Source organism: Haliotis asinina, chromosome 3 (assembly GCF_037392515.1).
Source record: "Haliotis asinina isolate JCU_RB_2024 chromosome 3, JCU_Hal_asi_v2, whole genome shotgun sequence".
In the NCBI taxonomy this organism is placed as follows: Eukaryota; Metazoa; Mollusca; class Gastropoda; order Lepetellida; family Haliotidae; genus Haliotis; species Haliotis asinina.
The window spans coordinates 76061800-76087648 of NC_090282.1; the positions used below are offsets into that span (position 1 = coordinate 76061800).

The 25849-nt window shown below is 42.3% G+C and overlaps 1 protein-coding gene across 1 annotated transcript; it reads right to left on the reverse strand.

The window, feature by feature from the left end:
* Nucleotides 1-587: 587 nt before the first annotated feature.
* Nucleotides 588-18280, reverse strand: LOC137278468 (ras-like protein family member 12). The gene is made up of 5 exons (XM_067810811.1): nucleotides 17027-18280; nucleotides 14854-14910; nucleotides 9502-9575; nucleotides 4856-5043; nucleotides 588-3675 (listed from the first exon to the last, which is right to left on the reverse strand). The coding sequence occupies exons 1-5, from the start codon at nucleotides 17115-17117 to the stop codon at nucleotides 3372-3374; spliced, it is 714 nt and encodes a 237-aa protein (XP_067666912.1). The 5' UTR covers nucleotides 17118-18280; the 3' UTR covers nucleotides 588-3371.
* Nucleotides 18281-25849: the final 7569 nt, after the last annotated feature.

The following is a 25849-nucleotide window of genomic DNA, read 5'->3' on the forward strand; positions in this document are numbered from 1 at the left end:
TACAATTGATGGATATCTGCAGGAAAATTTAAACGATGTTTTGTAGCGAGAAACAACATTAACCGTCATTACAGCAAGCTTGTAGTGAACGCCCAGCTAGCGACCTATTTCAGAGTGGATATATGTGACCTCAGGGACACACAGTCCTGATGAGTGAGTGAGTGTGAATGAGTGAGTGAGTGTTTATGGTTTTCGATATATTCCAGCAATATCACGACAGAGGACGCCGGAAATGGGCTTCACACATTGGACCCATGTGGGGAATCGAACCTGGGCCTTCAGCTTGGCGAACAGAAGCTTTAACCATTGGGCTACCCCACCGTCTCTGATCGTGAAGAAATCCCATCAAGGGTATGCAGTATTATTTCCACGTTACGTACTATTAATATCCTTGAATCTATATTAGTTGCGTTACGTCGCTTTTAGCTGTGTTCCATCAGAATTAGGCTTCACATAAAACCCACGTGGAGAATCGAACACGGACCATTGGCGTGACCAACGCTTTAACCACTATGCTTTAGGACCCATGACCCTATAATAAGATTATTGGGCGAATGTGCATGGTAGTCAATGACAACACACAAACACAATGGACAACCAATGTTTCATTTTTCAGAATATAATTTGTTCATCAAACACATACATATACATCGATAAATTTTCTTGAAGTAGAATGGCGCTATTTCGCGGCTTTGCATGAACAAGAAACTATGCTTCAACGTTGTCAACATACACGTTTCTCATTTATTTAAAACACAAACATACTTGTTATGTGGTACAGTGGCATTAACTGGACTGACATAAAGATGCAGCATATGTTTGCAGTCAACTAAATTAGACTTTCCGGCTTAGAAATTTGCTGGATCTTCCATTACTTTAAAAGTAGTCCCCCTTTAATGTGGAGTCATCACTACAGTTTACCGTTACCCGGCTCACCAGCTTTAAACCGAGTACGAACCGAGCACCAGAAGGAGTGAATATGGCTTCACACCGCCTTTAGCAATATTCCAGCAATATCACGGCGGGAGACACCAGAAATGGGCCTCACGCATTGTATCGATGTGGGGAATCGAAGCCGTGTCTTCAGAGTGACGTGTGGATTCTTTAACCACTATAGGCTACCCATCGCCCCTCAGATCACCTGAAACCTCTTCTTGTCGTTACAGACGGTAACTGACTGCGTCAGGCTGACTTGGAATTTTGAGTGTCAGCGTGCCCCACGTGGAAGTTGTTCACTATTTCGCTCACTGGTTTGTCTGACCCTCATTGTATGCAGGACGTATAAAATATCTAGAATACTGCCTGCGCGCTTGGGCCTAGGTTCCATCAACAAACACACAAACAGTGACTACACGAATCGTCCTCGCCATAGCTGCCCCGATAGATTAGAGCCCATTAAAGCGTGTGTGGTACGAAACAGGTCGATTAATTAAACGAGGGCGTCAGCATGTAAAGATAAAGATAATTCACCTTGTTGTATTTATAAGAAAACAACACACAGATGGTGGAGGCGATGTTGCTGAAACATTATTTGTTTTACACTATACAACGTTTCTTGTAGTATGACTATAGACGGGAGTATGATCAGAATGAGCCTGTCACCCATGGCATGTAGGCAATCAACACTTGCATGACTGACGGAGATATATCTACATGGACGATGCCTATAGAACAACTGCATAAGATACGAACACAATGAATTATATAATACAACGTAATCGCTATGACACATTTTTACAATGCAATATGATTTATGTAATGTAAACATGGATATATATCATTATTGTCTTACGAACCATATTTCTGGTATCCCCCGCCGTGATATTGCTGGGATACTGCTAAAAGAGGCGTAAAACTACACTCAGTTACCAAAAGTATGAGTGAGTGAGTATTGTTTACGCCACCTTTAGCAATATTCTACCTATATCACGACAGGGAACACCAGAAATTGGCTTCACACACTGTACCCATGTGGGGAATCAAACCCGCATCTTCAGCATGATGAGCAAACACTGTAACCACTAGGCTACCAGACAGCCAAATCATGTAGTCAAATGGGAAACTGAATCAGTATTTGTTTCAGTTTTGATCTCAGTTTTGCTCCGTAAATAACTCCAAAGTGCGGTAATGGTTTAGGCACCGTAATGAGTTAACGCCGTTTCGTGTAGCGAGCTACCGGTCTGACATGGCGGGATATATTGGTACTCTCTTGCTACAGAAAGTATGTGGCATTTTATATCTTAGGTTTCTAATTAGACAAAACTCTTCCATATGAAAAACACATGAGCAGCGGGAAGCAGTTTGAGACTTACGCGAGTCCCTTAAAATCGTATTAAGTAAAACTGTAACTGAAACGAATGCTTTTGGAAGCGAGATTATGACCAGGGTCCTAGAAGCCACTCCAGTTACACGATCCTCGCAAGTCCAGGTTAATGGGTAGGAAATACGATCATCTTAGAGTTACGACCGCTTTGAGGAACGGGAGCAGGGTTTCCATTGTCATATACATAATGTCTTAAATTCGACGTGGAGTATGGTAGTTCCAATGAAGGAACTGCCATGTGAGCTAACTTTGGCCCCGTCCCACAAAGCGTTACAACAACTGGAAGCCAATGTCAGAGCTTAGGAGTTTTGTGGAACGGGTCCCACAGTCTTGCGGTCCCGATTTATGCCACAGGGCCCAATGCCCGTCCACAAAGCACTACCACTAACGCACGTCTCACCCATGTCTGCCTTACCAAAATACGAAAATAGCAAGTGAAAATTGTTTTAGCAAGTCAAAATTTCCTAGTTCCTTCTAATATACTTAAAGAAAATTTAACAATGCTTCTTTTTACAAATTTTACATTCACGTCAGAGACGGGTTATCATAAGATTGGCTAGGGTCGCGAGTACATGATTTATGAATTAGCTCGTTTAATCAACGATGAGCATGAGAGTAATTCAACAAATTTAGACACCTTTTTCACATGACACATTATCAGGCCTCGTAAAGACTGCTAGGCTATGATTTCACAGAGCATTGCACACAGGGAGAAACAGGATGCACCCGTCATTTCCCAATATGCATGAGCAGGCCGGAACAACAACACATGTTATCGAGTAGACTATTCACATCCACTGTGTTTTCATCGCATGACTTGACTGACGACAGATGATACGTGACCAAAGTCATCGTTGGCGACGTCAGTACAGTCACCGAAGTCTTCAGATCAGTGACACGTCACTGCATACAGAATGTCGTGACGTCATAAAGACGCTGATGAACTAGCCACATTTCTGGAAGGCACTTACAGCATGTATGTATATGGACTGTCTGCGTCTTATCACTTAGTGCACATGGCATCATCGCCACGGACAAAGAAGCTTCGTCAGTTAAATATCTTAAACAGTTTGTTGAATGTTGTTGGGGTTTTCTTGGCTGTATTCTTTTCCTCCTTGCGATCAGATGTTCCCCTGGGTGACTTGGGCCTGCGAGATGAAGCAAAGAATGCCGCCTTGTCCTCCGATATAACTAGCGGCTGTAGCACGTGACCATATTTTTCCTGGTGAATGTCCTGCAGCACGCGCTGAAACACGCCCTCCACGTGCTCAAACTCCTCTGCTGCTGTCGTCTCGAAGAACGAACAGTCCACCTCTGCGGCCAGACTGGCGCCTTCAGCCTTGCTGATCTGTCTGAAATACACAGACAGTTGGCTTTATTTAAGACGAAAATGTGGGGACTAAGAATATGCATGGTCTATGTGACCGCACACCACTTCACAATGTTTAGTGTCAGTGTGAGATTCATACAGACAGAACTCGAACAAATAATATCTCCATAGTCACGATACATTTCCACGAAATCCGAACCATCTTTGCCTTCCGATTATATGTGAGTGGTTTTTATGAAGCAATCAATCAGTGATGGTACTAGTTGTTCTCGAGAAAATAATGTAGGAACACTTTACTTACACTTTTACCATAGTTTTAGCTACTTCCGGTTGTTGTATATAGGAGCCTAAAGCTCTTAATCCTAAACTTAAGTTTCCTTCCGATCATGCGTAGAAACTAGTTTAGTGGTACCGGTATAAGTAAATCTACAGAAACTGTGCGTGTCCTGTCCCAAATAGAATGGGTCGAGAGCGACAGGCATGAAAAGATGAGGCATTAATCCACCTGTATAAGCACTGAGGATGGACGCCTGTCAAACAAATGTTCACAATCGACCATCAGTATGTTTGAGGCAGCAGTCTTTTTTCTGAGAAACCGTTTATCAGTGCTGTTCTTCATAAAGTAGGATTCAAGAATTATTAAGTCTCCAGACTAAAATTCGAACAATGACGGCAAAGAATGGCAAGCGTATTCGCAATGACATCACAGAGGGCTCGTATGAGCTCGTAATGTGTATACCTGGATCAACATGCCACTGAAACTGACAATGTCCCATATCAAAATGAGACATTTAGGCTTCACCATTCCAAAGCTGGAGCTTATCTAAATGATGGTTAATACCAAATTTAGTATAACCTCGTGAGTGTTTATGGGGTTTTCTACTTCTCGACCTTGATTTCCGGCGAAAATTCTAACGAATCGTTAAAGCAGACAGTTAAAAGTGTTGGGTTCACAGGCTGGATATCTGATGGAAACATTATCTCGTTTCGCCTTTAGGAGAAATGAACGGTGTGTCGATGAAAGCGACCCTCGACCTATTCGTCGTCAAAAAATAATAAATAATAATAATCCTGACAAGTAGATGGTCTGGAATCACCATTAATTGAGGTCCCTAACTTGCACGTGAGAGGGTTTGGGGGATGACAGGCAGATCCAAACTGGGTCGCTAGACATCGCCTGTTGATAACCAGTAGTTGCCTACCTGTATCTCTCCAGATCAATCTTGTTGCCGACTAGGGCGACCGGACATTCTCTCGACGTATTCTTCAGATGCTGTGTGACCAGTTCCAGATACTCTCGGGCCTTGTCGAAACTCTGTCTGCTGGTGATACTGTACACCACCAGGAAGCCGTCTGCCCACTTCAGATAGCGCATTGCCTCGCTGTCGTCCTGGCGGAAAAAGGAGATATGGATGAGGCAGGGCGCATGTCATGGTTCGAGGAGTCTGATATCCCTATGGCCCAACCTAAGGTTTTACTTGTGGAGACTGTAAACGTGTAATACTAACGTAAAACTGTTTTTTCATATATGCAGAAACGCATCCCAAAATCCTTCCGTTACCAAAATTTCACAAAAGTTTGTAAAATCACAATATAAACGTAAAAAAACGACCTAAGATTTCCGACGGAAAAACGCGACAGTTAACGAGCAGAGGTGGTATCACGTGATATGACGTCAAATGTGACTATTGCCGGAAGCTTCGTCTTTGGTTCTCTTTGACAACAGTGACCGTAATGGCAGAAGCTCAAACAACGGGAACTGTCAACGCGTTTAAGACGTAAATAGGCATAATTTGTAATTAAAAATGTGGGTATATGTTTCTGATGACTTCATCTTTCAAACGGCAAATTCTTGCATTTCTCTCATATTCTCCTTCAAAGGATTAGCACTGTTGGTACTGTGGGGACATTGAAATGACGAACATAGACACTGCTAACTAGCGGTCTGTTAATATAAGCTTCAGGATGGTTCCTATTGCAAGAACACCTTTATGACTAATATTGGGACTAGTTTCTAAAAGTCTAGATGGACAACAGTAGCATTTCTACCACATAGACTAGTTTTCTGTCAGCCCAACCTTATCGTATACCAATTGCCTAAATCGATGCTCATGCTGTTGATCACGGGATTGTTTGGTCAAGACTTGATTATTTGCAGATCACTGCAATATAGCTAGATATGTGCTTAGCACAGCGATCAACAACAAACCACCAAAACGACAAAAATACTGCTTACAAACTCGGCTACACCTAGTTGCGGCAACATGGCAGTGTAAGTAAACTTGGTATTATTCGTTGCACTGTCATACCGAGACTCAGTTTAGCAGTGTAACGAATAGTGCTGATTCAAAATTTAGTTTGACTGGGCAACATGACGACAGGCATCTTACGGATGTACGTACGTACGTACGGACGGACGGAGCCTAATACTAATTGCTAATTGCGAGGGATCATAAGCGTCCATTCAGACATATCAAGATATTATCTGATATTATCCGTCTACAAGTAATGCTAAAGGTATAAACAAAACTGAAGGTGAGCAGAAGAAGGTCTCCTTTGAGGTCAGACTATGTTTAATACCTAATTCAAATCAGAATAACGCCCATGTAGTGTATCAACCAATCTTAACACAAGCAAAACCATTTGATGCTAAAGTACTGAATACTAGTTTACGCCTCTTCAGCCACGCCCAATCATATAGAGGCATCATACACCAAGAAGGCTTAAGACATTCTTACAACGGTACCAACGCGGGGGATCGAACCCTGTATTTCTGCGTGGCGAGCTAACGTTTTAACCACCAGGCTATCTCGTCAACCCTTTAAGCAACAATCCGGCCTAAAAGACATGAAAGCCTATCTCTTCACTTCACTCTGTCAAATATGTGCCGTCAATGCAAACTATTGCAGCAGGAACAAAAACACCCCATTTGGAGGAGTTGACTTCATTCACGTAACAGAGCCAAACATTCTCTGAATGTAGCGTATGATCATGCTAAGTGTCATGACACTTTGCCAGTGTCTATATTCGTCCTGCATATCGGTGTTCTCCCTGGGGATTCTAGGATACAGGTCTGAACTTCTCATACATCTGTGAGTAACCACGCATGAAGGCCGCAAGACGATCCAAAATGGCGGGAATCCAAGTACACTGCGTATCTCATCAATGGCCTCGAGTTAACGCAACAATTTGTAAACCTTTCTGTAATTAAGGTGAACGTCAGTGAAACTGTTCATACAGAAGACAAAAAGCGCTGTAAGTTTTTAGATCACCCGAATATTACTGAAGAGAAAACGAGATTACGTCAAAAAGCAAAACGCGTTGGCACAACATAAGCGACTCTTCGTAGTTAATGCAGGAAACGTTCAGTAATTAGTGCAATGACTCTTTCAATATGGCAGCCATGGTGACAGTATTAGCACCTTTCAGAGGCACCATTGGGGTTTGAAGACAGTGTGCAGATTGAGGTATATGTGAAGAGGACATGGCTCCATAGGGTGAAAAATACACTGATATACAAAAAAGTCATCTACTTTTTTACCTAATGAAGGAATGGCTGATTCATAGGGGGAAACATGCAATATGACTGCCATGGCTGCCATTATTAAAATGGGATTTGAGTTCTTCGCACAAAGATTTGAGTCACCATTCTTTCCACTGTTAGTATACAGTTTCAGTCACATAAAACAGGATGGGGGTGACATGTATCTCTACGTTTTGACAGCACTATAACAATACCCTCAGCTCTCACCACAGTGGTTGGTAGGTCTCAGATCGGCTCTACTCCCCCAACATCAAGCTATATGAGGCGTAAAACCCAAACCACTCACTCACTCACTCACTCACTCGCAAAGGTAACAGTAAAGATTTATGACGGTCAACACAATTCGGGGTGAGCATAAATAATCTGATACAAATTTGCTCTGTCACAGAGAAAGTTATTCGCCCTGTACCAGAAACAAAGTCCCCCTGTACTCAACCTCGCTCAGTCACATACACAAACTGACATAGACACAAGCTCGCCTTATCATATACACAAACCTGCTCTCTCTCAGACACAAAATCGTAGTCTCACTGTCATCGACACAAACTCACCCTATCATAGACACAAACTGATTTCGTCATAGACACAAACTCACCCTGTTCTTGACACAAATTCACCTTATCAGAGACACAAACTCACCCTGTCCTAGACTCAAACTCTCCCTGTTTTAGACTCAAACTCTCCCTGTCCTAGACTCAAACGTTCCCTGTCCTAGACTCAAACTTTCCTTGTTCTAGACACCCTGTACTCACACAACAAATAATCCCTCACAATATTCCATACAAATCACACCGACACAATACAAACTCACAATGTTCTAGACACAAACATTTCAGTAGGCGCATCTGGTCAAGAAAGCTCTTCACCATAAATCTCCAATACTATCCCGCGGTGTCGCTAAGCACAACCTTGATCGTTTATCCTGTTGAAATCTGTGGAAATGTTATGGTAAATGCTAAGGGTAGTGGTGCTCGACAAAGTGTGCAAGGTACACCATGATCTGAATGCTATTTTAAGCTGTGGTAAAATATTCCTCTGGGATACTTCCAAAACAACAAGTGCTTGAACTACATATTTGTTTTGGAAAGTCGCACTGCAGTTACGATGACACCACTGTTTGTATGAATAACACCTCCCATCAATGCCTAGCGAACAGGTGGTCGTCCCATCTACGTACGTAATATGCGCATGTGCAGTTCTACGCACACTAGCAGACACTTATGCAAGTTATACTATTTCTAGTACATGGTGTGATATGTATGCTGTCTGTGGTATTTACTGGTAGTAAAATATTAATAGTTCATGCTGCAGTGCGAAAAGCTACCAGTGTCATTATTATCATGTACCGCGAAACACAGATGGTTGTGTACCTCAGACCCCTTACTCTTTAACGTGTGCTATTTGCCTACACGACATCGAGCGTTCAACCTGCGTTACGAAATCTTGTCTCTTCTTTACTTGCTGATCGAAACAATGCATCACCTATGCAATGCTGCGCAAAAGCGCTGCAGCTCGCTTATTGGGTTCGTTTGGTACTAATAATCCATGGTTTGCTTGTTTGTTTGTTGTATAGCGCTACGCTCAGCAATATTTCAGTAGTATGGTGGCTGTTTGCAAATAATCCAGTCTGGACTAGACAATCCAGAGATCAACAGCATGAACATCGTTTTACACAGTTTGAATATGTGTCAACCAAGTCATCGAGCCTGACCACCTAATTCCGTTAGTCTTGCTTATTGTAACAATAAGAAAAATAGAAACAGCAGAATTATCGTTCAAAGATGTCGACTCGTTGGTTTGAAATTACCAAAGGAATAATTCAGGGAAGTAAAATATAAGCGTACCTACAGCATACTACCAAACACTTAATGCAGAAGATATTATCAGAGTACAAAATCAAATTGTTGAAAATATTACATGGATCTCTTGTAATCTATCCCAATAAGAGACAGCGTTGCCTGGTCGTGCTTCCATTTCCTGTGTGGTTCCATGTGTTTCACTTGACGTAATCACTAACTGTTAAAGTCATATGCATCATGTTATTGGAGTTGAGAAAACGGGGATACTGTTTACCGTGAATAAAAGCTAAAACTGCCAATTTGTTATGGCGCGAGCCCCATCTAATTGCAGACTGTCGAAAGTAATCTTTACTCGAGACACAATGCTATCTCGTTACATCACCTGGTTCGCTGTAGTCAGCTCGTAAGGAACTGAAGTATTTTAATTGCGTGTCACTTTCCGCAGGTCTGTTAGCTTGCAAACCTTGATATATATACTTTCCTCCGAGCATGCATGATATGTTACCTTATCACAGGTGTCCATGATATTGACAAGCAGCTCCTGTCCATCCCAGTCTTCATGCTTTGTGTACGTCCCCTCTGTAAACACACACGGAAGCGTTACCGCACTTTAACACTGAGAGCTGGAGTAGTGGGCATGGGCAGGCCAAGGAAACACGTGGAAGTGTTTCCTGACATTAACACCGACAGCTGGAGTAGTGGGCATGGGCAGGCCAAGGAAACACGTGGAAGTGTTTCCTGACATTAACACTGAGAGCTGGAGTAGTGGGCATGGGCAGGCCAAGGAAACACGTGGAAGTGTTTCCTGACATTAACACCGACAGCTGGAATAGTGGGAATGGGCAGGCCAAGGAAACACGTGGAAGTGTTTCCTGACATTAACACTGAGAGCTGAAGTAGTGGGCATGGACAGGCCAAGGAAACACGTGGAAGTGTTTCCTGACAGTAACACTGAGAGCTGGAGTAGTGGGCATGGGCAGGCCAAGGAAACACGTGGAAGTGTTTCCTGACTTTAACACTGAGAGCTGAAGTAGTGGGCATGGGCAGGCCAAGGAAACACGTGGAAGTGTTTCCTGACATTAACACCGACAGCTGGAGTAGTGGGCATGGGCAGGCCAAGGAAACACGTGGAAGTGTTTCCTGACATTAACACTGAGAGCTGGAGTAGTGGGCACGGGCAGGCCAATGAAACACGTGGAAGTGTTTCCTGACTTTAACACTGAGAGCTGGAGTAGTGGGCATGGGCAGGCCAAGGAAACACGTGGAAGTGTTTCCTGACATTAACACCGACAGCTGGAGTAGTGGGCATGGGCAGGCCAAGGAAACACGTGGAAGTGTTTCCTGACTTTAACACTGAGAGCTGGAGTAGTGGGCATGGGCAGGCCAAGGAAACACGTGGAAGTGTTTCCTGACATTAACACCGACAGCTGGAGTAGTGGGCATGGGCAGGCCAAGGAAACACGTGGAAGTGTTTCCTGACATTAACACCGACAGCTGGAGTAGTGGGCATGGGCAGGCCAAGGAAACACGTGGAAGTGTTTCCTGACATTAACACCGACAGCTGGAGTAGTGGGCATGAGCAGGCCAAGGAAACACGTGGAAGTGTTTCCTGACATTAACACCGACAGCTGGAGTAGTGGGCATGGACAGGCCAAGGAAACACGTGGAAGTGTTTCCTGACATTAACACTGAGAGCTGGAGTACTGGGCATGGGCAGGCCAAGGAAACACGTGGAAGTGTTTCCTGACTTTAACACTGAGAGCTGGAGTAGTGGGCATGGGCAGGCCAAGGAAACACGTGGAAGTGTTACCTGACATTAACACCGACAGCTGGAGTAGTGGGCATGGACAGGCCAAGGAAACACGTGGAAGTGTTTCCTGACATTAACACTGAGAGCTGGAGTACTGGGCATGGGCAGGCCAAGGAAACACGTGGAAGTGTTTCCTGACTTTAACACTGAGAGCTGGAGTAGTGGGCATGGGCAGGCCAAGGAAACACGTGGAAGTGTTACCTGACATTAACACCGACAGCTGGAGTAGTGGGAATGTTCAGGCCAAGGAAACACGTGGAAGTGTTACCTGACATTAACACCGAGAGCTGGAGTAGTGGGAATGTTCAGGCCAAGGAAACACGTGGAAGTGTTTCCTGACTTTAACACTGAGAGCTGGAGTAGTGGGCATGGGCAGGCCAAGGAAACACGTGGAAGTGTTACCTGACATTAACACCGACAGCTGGAGTAGTGGGAATGTTCAGGTCAAAGAAACACGTGGAAGTGTTACCTGACTTTAACACTGAGAGCTGGAGTAGTGGGCATGGGCAGGCCAAGGAAACACGTGGAAGTGTTTCCTGACATTAACACCGACAGCTGGAGTAGTGGGAATGTTCAGGCCAAGGAAACACGTGGAAGTGTTTCCTGACTTTAACACTGAGAGCTGGAGTAGTGGGCATGGGCAGGCCAAGGAAACACGTGGAAGTGTTTCCTGACATTAACACCGACAGCTGGAGTAGTGGGCATGGACAGGCCAAGGAAACACGTGGAAGTGTTTCCTGACATTAACACCGACAGCTGGAGTAGTGGGCATGGGCAGGCCAAGGAAACACGTGGAAGTGTTTCCTGACATTAACACCGACAGCTGGAGTAGTGGGCATGGGCAGGCCAAGGAAACACGTGGAAGTGTTTCCTGACATTAACACCGACAGCTGGAGTAGTGGGCATGGACAGGCCAAGGAAACACGTGGAAGTGCTTCCTGACATTAACACCGACAGCTGGAGTACTGGGCATGGGCAGGCCAAGGAAACACGTGGAAGTGTTTCCTGACTTTAACACTGAGAGCTGGAGTAGTGGGCATGGGCAGGCCAAGGAAACACGTGGAAGTGTTACCTGACATTAACACCGACAGCTGGAGTAGTGGGAATGTTCAGGCCAAGGAAACACGTGGAAGTGTTACCTGACATTAACACCGACAGCTGGAGTAGTGGGCATGGACAGGCCAAGGAAACACGTGGAAGTGTTTCCTGACATTAACACTGAGAGCTGGAGTAGTGGGCATGGGCAGGCCAAGGAAACACGTGGAAGTGTTTCCTGACTTTAACACTGAGAGCTGGAGTAGTGGGCATGGGCAGGCCAAGGAAACACGTGGAAGTGTTACCTGACATTAACACCGACAGCTGGAGTAGTGGGAATGTTCAGGCCAAGGAAACACGTGGAAGTGTTACCTGACATTAACACCGAGAGCTGGAGTAGTGGGAATGTTCAGGCCAAGGAAACACGTGGAAGTGTTTCCTGACTTTAACACCGAGAGCTGGAGTAGTGGGCATGGGCAGGCCAAGGAAACACGTGGAAGTGTTACCTGACATTAACACCGACAGCTGGAGTAGTGGGAATGTTCAGGTCAAAGAAACACGTGGAAGTGTTACCTGACATTAACACCGAGAGCTGGAGTAGTGGGAATGTTCAGGCCAAGGAAACACGTGGAAGTGTTACCTGACTTTAACACCGAGAGCTGGAGTAGTGGGAATGTTCAGGTCAAAGAAACACGTGGAAGTGTTACCTGACATTAACACCGAGAGCTGGAGTAGTGGGAATGTTCAGGTCAAAGAAACACGTGGAAGTGTTTCCTGACATTAACACCGAGAGCTGGAGTAGTGGGAATATTCAGGTCAAAGAAACACGTGGAAGTGTTTCCTGACATTAACACCGACAGCTGGAGTAGTGGGAATGTTCAGGTCAAAGAAACACGTGGAAGTGTTACCTGACATTAACACCGAGAGCTGGAGTAGTGGGAATATTCAGGTCAAAGAAACACGTGGAAGTGTTTCCTGACATTAACACCGACAGCTGGAGTAGTGGGAATGTTCAGGTCAAAGAAACACGTGGAAGTGTTACCAGACATTAACACTGAGAGCTGGTGTAGTGGGAATGTTCAGGTCAAAGAAACACGTGGAAGTGTTACCTGACATTAACACCGAGAGCTGGAGTAGTGGGAATATTCAGGTCAAAGAAACACGTGGAAGTGTTACCAGACATTAACACTGAGAGTTGGTGTAGCGGGAATGTTCAGGTCAAAGAAACACGTGGAGGTGTTACCAGACATCAACATTGAGAGCTGGAGTAGTGGGAATGTTCAGGTCAAAGAAACACGCGGAAGTGTTACCAGACATCAACATTGAGAGCTGGAGTAGTGGGAATGTTCAGGCCAAGGAAACACGTGGAAGTGTTACCAGACATAAACACTGAGAGCTGGAGTAGTGGGAATGTTCAGGCCAAGGAAACACGTGGAAGTGTTACCAGACATTAACACTGAGAGCTGGTGTAGTGGGAATGTTCAGGTCAAAGAAACACGTGGAAGTGTTACCTGACATTAACACCGAGAGCTGGAGTAGTGGGAATATTCAGGTCAAAGAAACACGTGGAAGTGTTACCAGACATTAACACTGAGAGCTGGTGTAGCGGGAATGTTCAGGTCAAAGAAACACGTGGAAGTGTTACCTGACATTAACACCGAGAGCTGGAGAAGTGGGCGTGTACAGTTCATTTTTATCTGGTCATATAATAAACAAAAGTGGATGGAATGGGAGTGCGGAGCCCTGCGACACCCCTACACACCACACCACACCACACCACACCACACCACGTACACCACTCCATCTGCGTATGGTTAAGCAGTGGGTTATGGAATGGTATAATGCTTCCTGACTTGAGTCAACAACAGTGTCTTATAAGGATGTGTTACAGAATGAATGTATTGACAGGTACCTGTCAGTTTACAACGGTATAAGTCAAGAAATGTTCTAATGTGGTAAAAGTGCCAAACGTTCATGAGTGACAGGTCTGTCACACTCGTTTTCATTGTTATATTTTCAACATGTCATTCATATGACAAATACACTTGTCATAGCATAGAAATGAAACGTAGGGTTGATATAATGTGTTAAAAAATAGAACACAAAATGAATCATACCAGAACGAAAGAGCTGCATATGTCGGTATATCATATCGGAAGTATGGAAGGGTATTGTTGCCACAATTTCAATAATATGAGTAAGTGAGTGAGTTCAGTGTTACGCCATTTTTACCACTATGCCAGCAATATCACGGTAGGGGACACCAGAAATGGCATTCACACACTGTAGGCATGAGGGGAATCGAACCCGGGTCTTCGGCGTGATGAGCGAGCGCTTTATCCACTAGGCTACCCCACCACTCCTACAGTAGTTTGTGTAGGTAATGCCTACAGCTATGTAGCTGATAGCTACTCAGTACATGGATAATACGACTCGCGTCTAAATACAAGATACTTTCACCTACGTATACAAAATTGTTACTTACTTTGAAGATTATCGAATTATCGACATGAGTGACAGTATTTTCTCGAGTAATCTAGAACGGCTCTGGGTCGGTTTTATGTTACCGATATATAATGTGTTTGATATATAATGAAAGGTATTTGTTTTTCAACAGGGGCGCCAGTACGTTTCCGTATGTGACCCGTGATTTGCTGTTGTCTGTTGTTAATTTGCTACATGTAAATTCATATAAGTTAATGTAATGGCTGTTTTCAGCGTGTCGCTGCCTTGTAAATGGTACATTGTTTATGTCATGCTTAAAGGTATCTGAGGTTTGTTAGTTATTTATTCTGGCACAGGGAGCGGTGAAGTAGCCTAGTGGTTAAAGCGTTCGCTCGTCAAGCCTAAGACCCGGTCACGATTCCCAGTATGGGTACAATGTGAAAGCCCATTTCGAGAGTCCCCGCCCTGATTTAGCTGGAATATTGCAAAAAGCGGCGTAAAACTGAAGTCAGTCAGTAATCTGGCACAGAGAGATATAGCCGTCGACGTTGACCGCTGGATACTCACCAAGGTCAGGGTCATATTCCATGATGAATCTCTTTGTGATGTACTTGACCGTCAGAGCTGGAAACAAATCAACGATTTTCATATGAATAGTTATTATGGCATCTGTTCGTTTCAAAATCAAATGATGATTATTCATGGCTTTGCCATCATTTGTCCATGTGTTTCTTTGAACAAACGTCAAACCCTCGGTTACATGTTGGTAATGTCTGCAGTTACCAGAAGTCTACGGTTTTCTTACACAAATATGATTGGCACAACTGTGATAATGGTAATCTGAAACGTAAAAGGAAAGGTAATACCAGTAAAGTATCAACTGAAACTACCGAGGCCACTTGCTGGACAATGTCATAAGCACTGTTTGAGCAGTCTGTCTCATAATATTTGAACCACATTGTTTTTCATTTGCTAAATGGAGCATATCTTGTTTTCCTCCGGTTCACCCAAGGAATCTTATTCGATTTAAATGGATTTATTTGTTACTATCAAATTTATATATTCTCATGGAAACTAACAAGGAGACACCTGAAAAAGCAAGTTTTCCTTAATTCTTTTCCAAAATTTCCCCCACAGTGCAATACAAATTTTGTGAAGAAACCTGCCAAAGACTAGAGGAACATCTGTACCTTCAGGTCTTCCCTTATTGGTTTTCATGAGTATATATTCAAGAGCTAGGTGTTTGGGAATCACTACTAAATATACATGATAGCAGGTGTTCGCGAACAGATGAACGTGTCCTCTCCCATCAGCACCGAATAACCTTATATTTTCCATCATTGTTAGCCACAAGGGTGCATACTTTTTTAATTTGTCAGTATATTTCGCATCAAGCCCCTTCCCTAATGTGAAATACATACTTGGTATTCATACAGATTCAAAGAATCTGAAACTGTGGAACAGGCATAATCTAGAAAAACGTAATCTCAAGGCAAGTCACATGCTACTGAATAACATATGGGTGAGATCACATCTCTTGTGATATTGGGCATGCGTGTAATGCCTGAAACGCTGAGCCTGGATGCCAATGCCAGTGACTGCACGAACCGTCTTCATGAAAATGACGAGGTTACTTCGAATCTGGCCAACTGCGTGGTCGAGTTGACTGTTTGGCTAACTGTGTAGCATTACTCATGCTACTCATGTCTATCTTGTCTGGGACAGACCCAGACGTGTTGATCGCCGTCAGATTTTTCATGGCACTAACTTATGTCACAGATTCAGCAATGACTGTAATGTCAGTCCGTGCTGCTACTGGAAGAAGACCACCGACAATCGAGAGCAAGTCTGAAGGGGGTTCATGGCTCTCTCTCTCTCTCTCTCTCTCTCTCTCTCTCTCTCTCTCTCTGCAGTCTACAACGAGTAGACTGTAGGGGTACACACAGACAATATAGAGCTACAACGAGTAGACTGTAGAGGTACATGCAGACGATATAAAGCTACAACGAGTAAACTGTAGAGGTACATGCAGACGATATAAAGATACGAGTAAACTGTAGGGGCACACACAGACGATATAAAGCTACAACGAATAGACTGTAGGGGCACACACAGGCGATATAAAGCTACAACGAGTAAACTGTAGGGGCACACACAGACGATATAAAGCTACAACGAGTAGACTGCGTAAAGCTACGCGAAGGCAAGATAAAGCTACGACTCGTCTATAAAATGCTACTTGTAGTCAGTCTATGTGAAGGTACAACATATATACTCAGTAAGACTACAATATGTTGACTGTAAATCTACAACGCACATATTAAGTAAAGCAACAGCGACTCATCCATAAAAAAGCTACATCGTGTAAGACCATACGACGCTACAATGCGCTATACAGATATCAACATATCCCGCCAATAGGTGATAATGCGATTATTGTTTTTGTTGCTTGTGCAGGATCTGCGATCCCAGGCTCCTAACGTAGAATGTATCGTGTGCCAATATCCAACAGGTTTCGGTGTATGTTATACCTAGCCATGCGCCTGGCTTCAAAGATTACAAAAACAGATAGGACACAGTAAACAACATGTGAGAGACGGTACACCGCGGCTCACTGGGATCATTGACAGAGCAGGAGCGAGGAGAGGTATGCATCATGTAACTGTTCAGATGGTAACACCTTAACACGGAAACATGGTCCATGTCACACGTGACGTCAGACACCAGCACGTGCACTCACCTGACTTCCCCACCCCCAGAGATCCCACCAAGGCGATGTTGTATTCCGGCACTCCACCATTACGATGAAACACTTTTCCTCGTCCCGACATTTTCGCTACACACCTGTCGACGATGCTGTGAACGGTATCACCATGGTTTGGGACACGATATGGAAATGTTTTGGTTTAGAAATGACCTCTCTGACAACTATTCAAAACAATATTTTATCATTTTAAGTTAACGTCAACGTGAGATGATGTATTTTGATACCAAACTGAACTTAGATAGTAGCACCATGTTCCATTTCCATGGATGGGTTCTAAGACGGTTCCAATTAGTAAGATATGATTCAAAGAACCATTTATTATCTTCAAATGAGCTTGTGGCTAAGGATAGCTTATCTTGGATGGTTTATCTGTTATCTTGAGGATGTCACTGACTGAATAATTTCACAAGTTACACTGGCGCTGGTTAATGATCATGACTTGAAAATATGGGCACGTCAAAACGGGCTTAACAGAATCCACAATTTCAAAGAATCCATCTGAAAATCTCCACACACAAAAATGTATCGCTGTGTGAAATTTCCAGGAATATTTGGCGTCGCGTTTCTTCCGCTTGGGAATGTTTATCGTAGGAAAACTGCAATGGTTTACACTGAAAATCCAACTTTCTTTATCTCGCAGCCATGTTTCTGTGACTGTGAACAGTGTCCGCTGCACTATCTCCCCCGCACAGCTGTTTTCCACAGTGGTGTATTATGTAAGTCCAACAGGGGCCGAATGATGCAAGGCAGTCTGTAAACAAGTTTCCAAGTTTTGATACTCCAAGGCACGAGTTGGTTACCTCGTTATAACAAGATTTCAGTTCACGGTATGCCTACCGGTGTACAAGAACCTCGTTATAAAGGTGTTTCACTACAGCGAGTCTCCATGTCAAGTAACCACCTTGCTGCGCTTATATCCACAGTTTGATCGAGAGCGTATCTTGCCTTTGGATCCAGTGTTCGGTAAATCACCACCAACTTGACGCGATCACTCGCCAAGTCTCTATACCTTCCTTAATGCTTTTCCACTGCTACTATCTTTCCATTGTGCAGTATGTTTGCGCTAGCACCAAACTGGGGATGTTATGAAACATCTTTAGGTTCAAACCCATTGTGCATTGTCTAGTTCCAGCACATACCGCCAAGTTCAATCATTCAAACTTCCTCAAGCGCCTGAGAATGACGGTATCTGACTGCCAAGCCTGCGCGTTCACGGCCCCCGACTGCGAGGAAAGAGATAGGCCCGACCCGCACATGTGTTGCTGCTATTTCAGGACGCTGTGGGGATGGGAGCGGAGTCTCTTCACCCCTCAGCGCCCGGGGATGCCGCGACTTTACTCAACCCAAACAGTTATCATAACCCCCACCGTCCCCGTATCGTCAACTTTCGGTGTAAATCAAGGCCTGCAGCCAGAGGGATAAGACTGTGTTCAGCTAGGGTGGGGATCGGGATTAAAAGGGTGTGCCAGCTCCCGGGGAGGATAAACCGAAGGGGTCATTTGCGTACGGGCGGTGGGTAGGATTGGGAATTCTGTGGATGTGGGTATTAGAAGGTGGGGCGTGGAGGTGTGAGTGTTTTGGTGGACCTGTTTAAATGGGATATGAATGGATGGGACTGGGTGGGCTTGGATATTTGCGGTTTGTTTAAATGGAGCGGAGGGACTTTGTTTGAGGGTGTGGGCCTGGTTGAGTTGGGTTTTGTATGGGCTGGGGGTGGGGGTGGGGGTGGGGGGAGCTGGGTGTGGGTTTAGGGAATGAACTATCTGTGATGTCATCTACAATATGCACGAATATATAATGTATTCATTCTACATAATATACATATGTATGATGTATGGTACTGTGAAGATAGTTTGCCATACAGATCATTTAGCAAATATATCCAAGAAAGCCCAAGAAAAGTATAGAAAATGTGACAAGTCTACATTATGAAAGTGAAAACATTCTCTCGACTTCTTTCTATTGTACTTACAATTTTAATTTTGAAACCTTTTATTTTCAGTAAAATAAGTTGATTTCAGAGACTAGCTGACGGTGAAGAGTGCGCGGTGTGCAAGATGGGCATGGTGGGTGTTGGTTGAGGGGTGTGTTGAGATGAGGGTAAGTGGAAGAAGATAGGTATGATTAATATATGTTCTTAAGACGGTGTGAAGGGGAGTGGGTGATAAAGAGGAGGGGATGCTTCCTTGTGTAGGGTGCTGTCAGGGTTTAACTAGTGCAGACACAGTACAGACTTGACACCTGAGTAGGGGAGAGACTGCCATATGTATTTGCACCTAAAGAACCTTTACTTGATCTCTATTTCAGATCTAAAGCAATTTTCATTTATGGGAATGCTGACGTTAACACCATCATTTATATCTATGAACGACACCAACATGAATTACAAATATATCAGTACTTTCCGGTTCGAATGCACATACATGACAAGAGCACACATGTTCAACCTGTCTACCAGGTGCAGGGAACTGGATAACCAATATAAACAAATAATGGAAATCGTTAACTTCGAAAAAATCATGTTGAGTCTCGTAATGTCTCAAAGAAGTCGTCTAGTTTTTGTCAGCGTTAACAAAATGAATGTTTTTTAACATATTACCCACTGTAAGGAATCGGATCCTGTTCTTTGCACAAGCCCTCTTGTCGTTGCGAGGATTAAAGATCTATTTTTAAAAATATAAGAAATTTGAGATGACCCCCGATCACCTACAATTGCTTAAAACTTCGTCAAAACATAATCATGGGTGACTGCCTGATCACCACTCATGACACCTACCTGTTCTTTATTGTTATTTCTACAAGTCGATTGAAAGCCGATTTTGACTCTCAACTAAACGATCTTGACACAAATGGGGGACGACAGCAAGCGCTGACCAATGAGAGGGCTTGCTTCGACCACAGACCCTTTTATGCGGCCTTATCGTCCTTGCGATGATATTGCTGGAATATCGCTAAAAAGGCGTGTATTACCATTCGCAATGGGGTTGGGTCTCTCTCTCTCTCTCTCTCTCTCTCTCTCTCTCTCTCTCTCTCTCTCTCTCTCTCTCTCTCTCTCTCTCTCTCTCTCTCCTCTCTCTCTCTCTCTCTCTCTCTCTCTCTCTCTCTCTCTCTCTCTCTCTCTCTCTCTCTCTCTCTCTCTCTCTCTCTCTCTCTCTGGCGGCGGCGGGACAACTCACTCCCACACTTACTTCAAGCTTTCTGTAGGAAACATTTCCCTGACCTGAAATGACAAGTTAAGTTGGAAGGTTCCTATGATCCACTTTGCTGATGCAGGTTTCATAATGAGAACCATCCGTCCGAAATTGGAGACGGGAAGATTAGCTAGGAACTGTGAAGAGCCACCTTTAAAAACACGTTCCCGTTACATTATTGCGAAACATGGTCTATAACCATCAACCTAATATTCTCTAATAGGTAACATGTCCAGATATTTACTTCTTGGTATTATTCATACTGTTCGTGTATTCTTTATAAATCTTTTCTCTCCAAATCGGCACTTTGCATTAGTGAGTATTCTGACAGAATCGTCTTTGTGAATATTAACATACCCCGAAACCACTTCAGGCACGCATCCAAATCTACAGGCGCCATTTAGTTCGTTTCAGTTTTAATACGTGCATGTTGTGTATTACACGAACGTTTCATCTCGGCCATTTCACATTCTTTGCAGATCCACCACTTGACACTGACCCTCGCGTGTAAGAGGCGGTGTTCTCTTGCAGTATTTAAAGACATTATTCTAAAATCAGACCTGTATTTGGTGGCATGTTCCCGAAACAGGCGCCTCCGTGAAATGCTTCGAGTGTTCTAAACTGTCCGCCCACACGCTAACGTTAACATTGGCGGGCAACAAACTCAAACTTGGGAATGTCGCTTTTTTATATTTTTGAGTCGTGGCTTCAGTTTTCTAGTTCACCTGTGCCCTAAAGTCCACTTTGATGTTCTTCTGTATATATATATACATGTTTACAAACGTCACACTTTATGACCATATCTATCTGAGTATTGGTACCAAATATGATAAGGTTCTATTCTAGTTCTTAAAGTTCAGTTACAACAAATAATAAATACATATTCTAAATAACATTTATATACCTTTTAGTAATACAAACGCTATACGATACAAAGCGGGTGATGAAACCTGGCAAAAAATAATGGAACACTGTGATCCCTTATTTGTTTCCCCTCAGTATCCCTTCAGTAACTTTAATCTTATACAGGCATTTATTTCAATTTATAAAACAAAGAAAGTATTTATTCTAAATGAGGTATCTATGCACTTACGTACTCTATATTACTTTATATTTTCTTAACTTTAAATCCTAATACAGGTATTTATGTTAATTCTTAACGTTCTGTTAAAACAAAGAAAACATGTATTCTCTATACCGCACCCATACTTTTACTTTGTATTTTTAACTTTAATCCTAGTGCAAGTATGTATTTTAATTCTTAACGTTCTGTTAAAACAAAGAAAACATGTATTCTCTATACCGCACCCATACTTTTACTTTGTATTTTTAACTTTAATCCTAGTGCAAGTATGTATTTTAATTCTTAACGTTCTGTTAAAACAAAGAAAACATGTATTCTCTATACCGCACCCATACTTTTACTTTGTATTTTTAACTTTAATCCTAGTGCAAGTATGTATTTTAATTCTTAACGTTCTGTTAAAACAAATACAGTATTTATTCTATATAACGCATCTATACTTCTTACTGATATATTTTCTTTACATTAATTTTTAAACAGGTCTCAGTGTTATGTTTATTTAATTTAGTTGGCTGGTGTAAGAACTCTCTTACAACAAGGAAGGGTTATCTGTTAGAAGGAGACTTTTGTCAGTAAGAAATGAGATAGGTTGTTTAATAATGAGAGTGAATACCACTGACATATGGGTTTGTAGTGCTGACTGTGCTATTATTGTAAGTACCTTTGAAAGTGGAAACACAGAGTTAAACACGCCATTGCCGGTTTAATAACAAACTCAGCTTCAGTTAATGTCTGGAAAACCTTGTGTTGAGAAAAAAGCCTCGACGAACCATGATGGTATTATGTGTGTAAATTCTGTGATTTCATCTATGCAAAAGCAGCGTTAGAAGTATGGTTGAGAGAAAAGCCAGCTTTACGATTTGAAATCATGATAGGGGTAATTAACGTTTGTTTATGAGCCCTCATCGAGGATCTGCACCAAACCAGTTACACTGTTCTTTAAGGGTGTTGGTCGGAAGCCAGCCGAGATGCCAGATTCAAAGAACAGTTAAACACCTGGATGCTTCAGGGAAGAAGAGAGGGTGGCAGAGGGGAGGAGGGGGTGGAGGGACGAAGGTATGAAACTGAGACAGGTTTCAGATGGGGGAGGCAAGCGTTGTTTATAGTGATGTGGCACATCAGCCGCCGAATGTTCTTTTTACGCACTTCAGGTGGGAGGCGCATCTCACCACCGGAAGTGATACCGCTGTCACTAGATAGAGCCAGATTTATTTCAACAGGATGTAGTGACGAAGGAAAATAGGAGAGAAGGAATGATAATGAACTATCCAAATTCATCAACAATGTTTTTGATATCTGTTATGCTGATGTTTTCAAGTAACGACTACATAAACTATTCAGAGACTGTTATTAGACCGTCATAGAATGTTATTGGTCTGGCGAAACGTTTCTATTACCATTACATTAACCGGCTATAATTTCACGGAACAATCAACGTCAAACCCTACATCACGTCACAGATTACAGTGAGATCGATACTAATTTCGAACCGATTTCTAAATTTCAAATATACTATAGCCTGAGCTATGGATTATTTATCTTAAACAAGATCTGTAAGAAATGCGACAATGAGGGACCAAGCGGTCAAGAATGAAACAATTTTACATGTATTTTACAGATTTTAATACCATACATTCAACCATCTGTTCACTTCTTCCTCGGAATTATGTTACAATCTGGTTATCTATTCAGTTTAAATTCTCCAGAAAATATACAAATGCCCATATCTCTGAGGCTACCGTACGTAAAACAATTCCTCCTAAAATAATTACATCACCACACTTATGTGGTGTACAGTTCACAAGAGGTCGACAGTAATGACGAAGTAACACTGACGAAATTCTACTACAGAATGACACTGGTACGGGTACTTTTACGGGTATATTTTCATCTTTTGTATGGTCCACATTTATCACTATTTAAAGCAAGAACAGAATACATGGTAATGGTCAAGTTATATCCCAGGCTACCAGTGAGGATGACAGAATGGTTGCTCTTGAACGACTCTTACTGTATTGCGTATGAGGTGCCCCTTCTTATTCGTTTCTCACATTAAGATCATGTTAAATAAATATCTACCAAAACATTATATGTAACGTATATAGAAGAATGAGATCGTATTGTCATTTATAACATAATATTACAATGACTATGAGAGATTTAAGGAAAAAAAAATAGATGACCCCGACTCGATATGTTTCACAGGACAATACATTGTGATATACTGTGAAGCGTTTCAAGACGGGGTCATCACAAATATTTTTCTTTTTAATCTTTTATCCTCGCAAAGACACGCGTTCCTATGATATGGTGGTGTTGGCATTCTATTAATAGCAAAGGTCAAACAAAATGGCGAAAATGAAAGAAATTTTGAGAATAGCTAACTAGGAATTATAGTAACTTTTCAGCGCATCCTAATATTTCTAAATGCTGATATTCCTTTATAAATGGCAATATGACTTCATGCTTCGATATATGTTAGATATAATACTTTGGTACACATGTACTGAGTTTATTATGAGAAATGAATAAGAAGAAGCTAAAAAAGCAATCCTGGGAGAGAACATTCCCGAATTCCTTCTCCAAACAGGTGACATTTTTACGTTTAGCAGCACAACAATTACCAGTTTATCCTCTTTACATCATGAAAGGCTTGCTCCATAACGAGTTCCACCAACCATACAAATCAGTGATAAATTTGCGTCGGCTTCTTAAGTCTATCTCCCTTCAGATAAATATAAACACACAAATACAATCTTCATCTTAGAATTCTTCCTACAACATACAAACAGTTTCCAATTAGTTGGCAGAATGCCGGGTATAATATCATTTGGTGTCTTAAGTTAATTTCCCTTGAGATTAAGAAAAGAGAAAAACATTTTGAGATGATGTAACAAACAGGTTTATATCTTGATGGTGGTGTAATCACCCATTCCGAGGGGACATTCATAATATTATTCATCAGCTATGTGACACTCTGCAAGGTGCTGGTGTCGCAAATCCTTCCACTGAGAGAACACTTTGACATTGGTTTAGCAAATATGGAATTTGGTGTTTTGATATTTGTACAGAATTTTAAAAAATAACTTCAGGAAACAATACTTAAAAATATTTCACAGATCAAAGGTTCTAAATACGTCTAGAGCACACTGATAAGCAAGTTATGTACATGCATTTCGAGCTTGACAAAACTACATTCTGATTTCCCATGGATCAGGCAACGCAGAATTGTCTCTGTGAAATAACTTACGCCAGGATAGTGCCATAAGTATATGTATCCCAGTTCAGAATCTTTTCTGTAAATCTCAATCCACCCACTGTCTTTGTAATCGTTGTTCAAAGGGAAGATCTTTAAATAACTAAACGGAAATCATAATCTTTTTTCAAGAAAATCCAAAAGCAATCACCCTTTTCAAGAACAGATTCAAAATCAGTTTCGCAAATATTTCAAAGTGAATAAGATTATCTCCCTCAAGAATAGGAAAAGGAAAAGGAAAAGACTACTTGATATCGAAATCTTGGCATATCACTTCTTTTGGTTTTCCGTTATTACATTTCGAAGTAAACAGGTAACATGAAAATCTCAAATGATAATGAAAATCCATTGGCCACATCCAACTATAAAACAGGTGCTTACAAAAACGTTATCTTGGTCATTATGACTTATATGATAATGAATTGCACCATGGTATATGGTGTTAATAAAAGTAATGTTTGCGAATTCGAACTAAATAATTAAAGACTAGTTAGACTGATCCTTTAAACTTGTTTCCAAAGGTCGAGATTGCGAGAACGTCCCTTACAGTATTCCATATGTTACAGGTGTCAAACTCTCAGTACGTTTCACTTTTGGTACATGGGACAGTTGTGGCAGCCACTTCAATTACCTGTGCAGAGTCTAGTCCCTTGGATAAGCCAGAACCCCGTCATCTTAGGTTCGATTTTTGGATTTACCCCGATTGCGTTCCTACTTCTCTCAGTTCTATAGGCCTGTGCTCGTAGGTTTCACAACAGCCGAAGCCATCTGAGACCGGCATCACTTTATTTAAGCTTTCGTTCCACATAGCGTCGACACGCGTCACTGGAATTTTACCCACCCGATGCACTTATTCACTCTAATATTTTACAAATTTCAGTTAACAATTTTTTACAATGAACCAAATGCTGATTCGAAGTTACTTGCGTATCTAATCCAATCCAGTTCAGTCAAACCCAATCCAAACTCTTAAGTATCATCGTTTATGGCGATATCAATCGACGTGTGTCATAAAAGACAACAGGATAAATTTCAATTCATTCTGTTCTTTTCATTAAGTGCTAGCATGCTACAGATAAATTCTTGAGAAGGATAAATCAGTTTTAATCCAGAATGTAATCTTGCCAGCATGGGTATAAATAGATTATTTGAATTTGATTTGTATTTCGTAGAAAAAAAACGCCCCTGACATGACAGTTTGTTTCCACTCGCTTCTTGTGTACCTTGCAAGAGGCGAGGATTCTCAATGACCGTGTCAGTCTCAA

Excerpts from the sequence above, each read along its gene's own strand:
- LOC137278468 (XM_067810811.1), bottom strand. The coding sequence starts at position 17,117 with ATGTCGGGACGAGGAAAAGTGTTTCATCGTAATGGTGGAGTGCCGGAA. Across the intron at positions 14,911-17,026 it reads TCTGGGGGTGGGGAAGTCAG|CTCTGACGGTCAAGTACATC; the intron begins GTGAGTGCACGT and ends ATTTGTTTCCAG. Across the intron at positions 9,576-14,853 it reads GGAATATGACCCTGACCTTG|AGGGGACGTACACAAAGCAT; the intron begins GTGAGTATCCAG and ends GTGTGTTTACAG.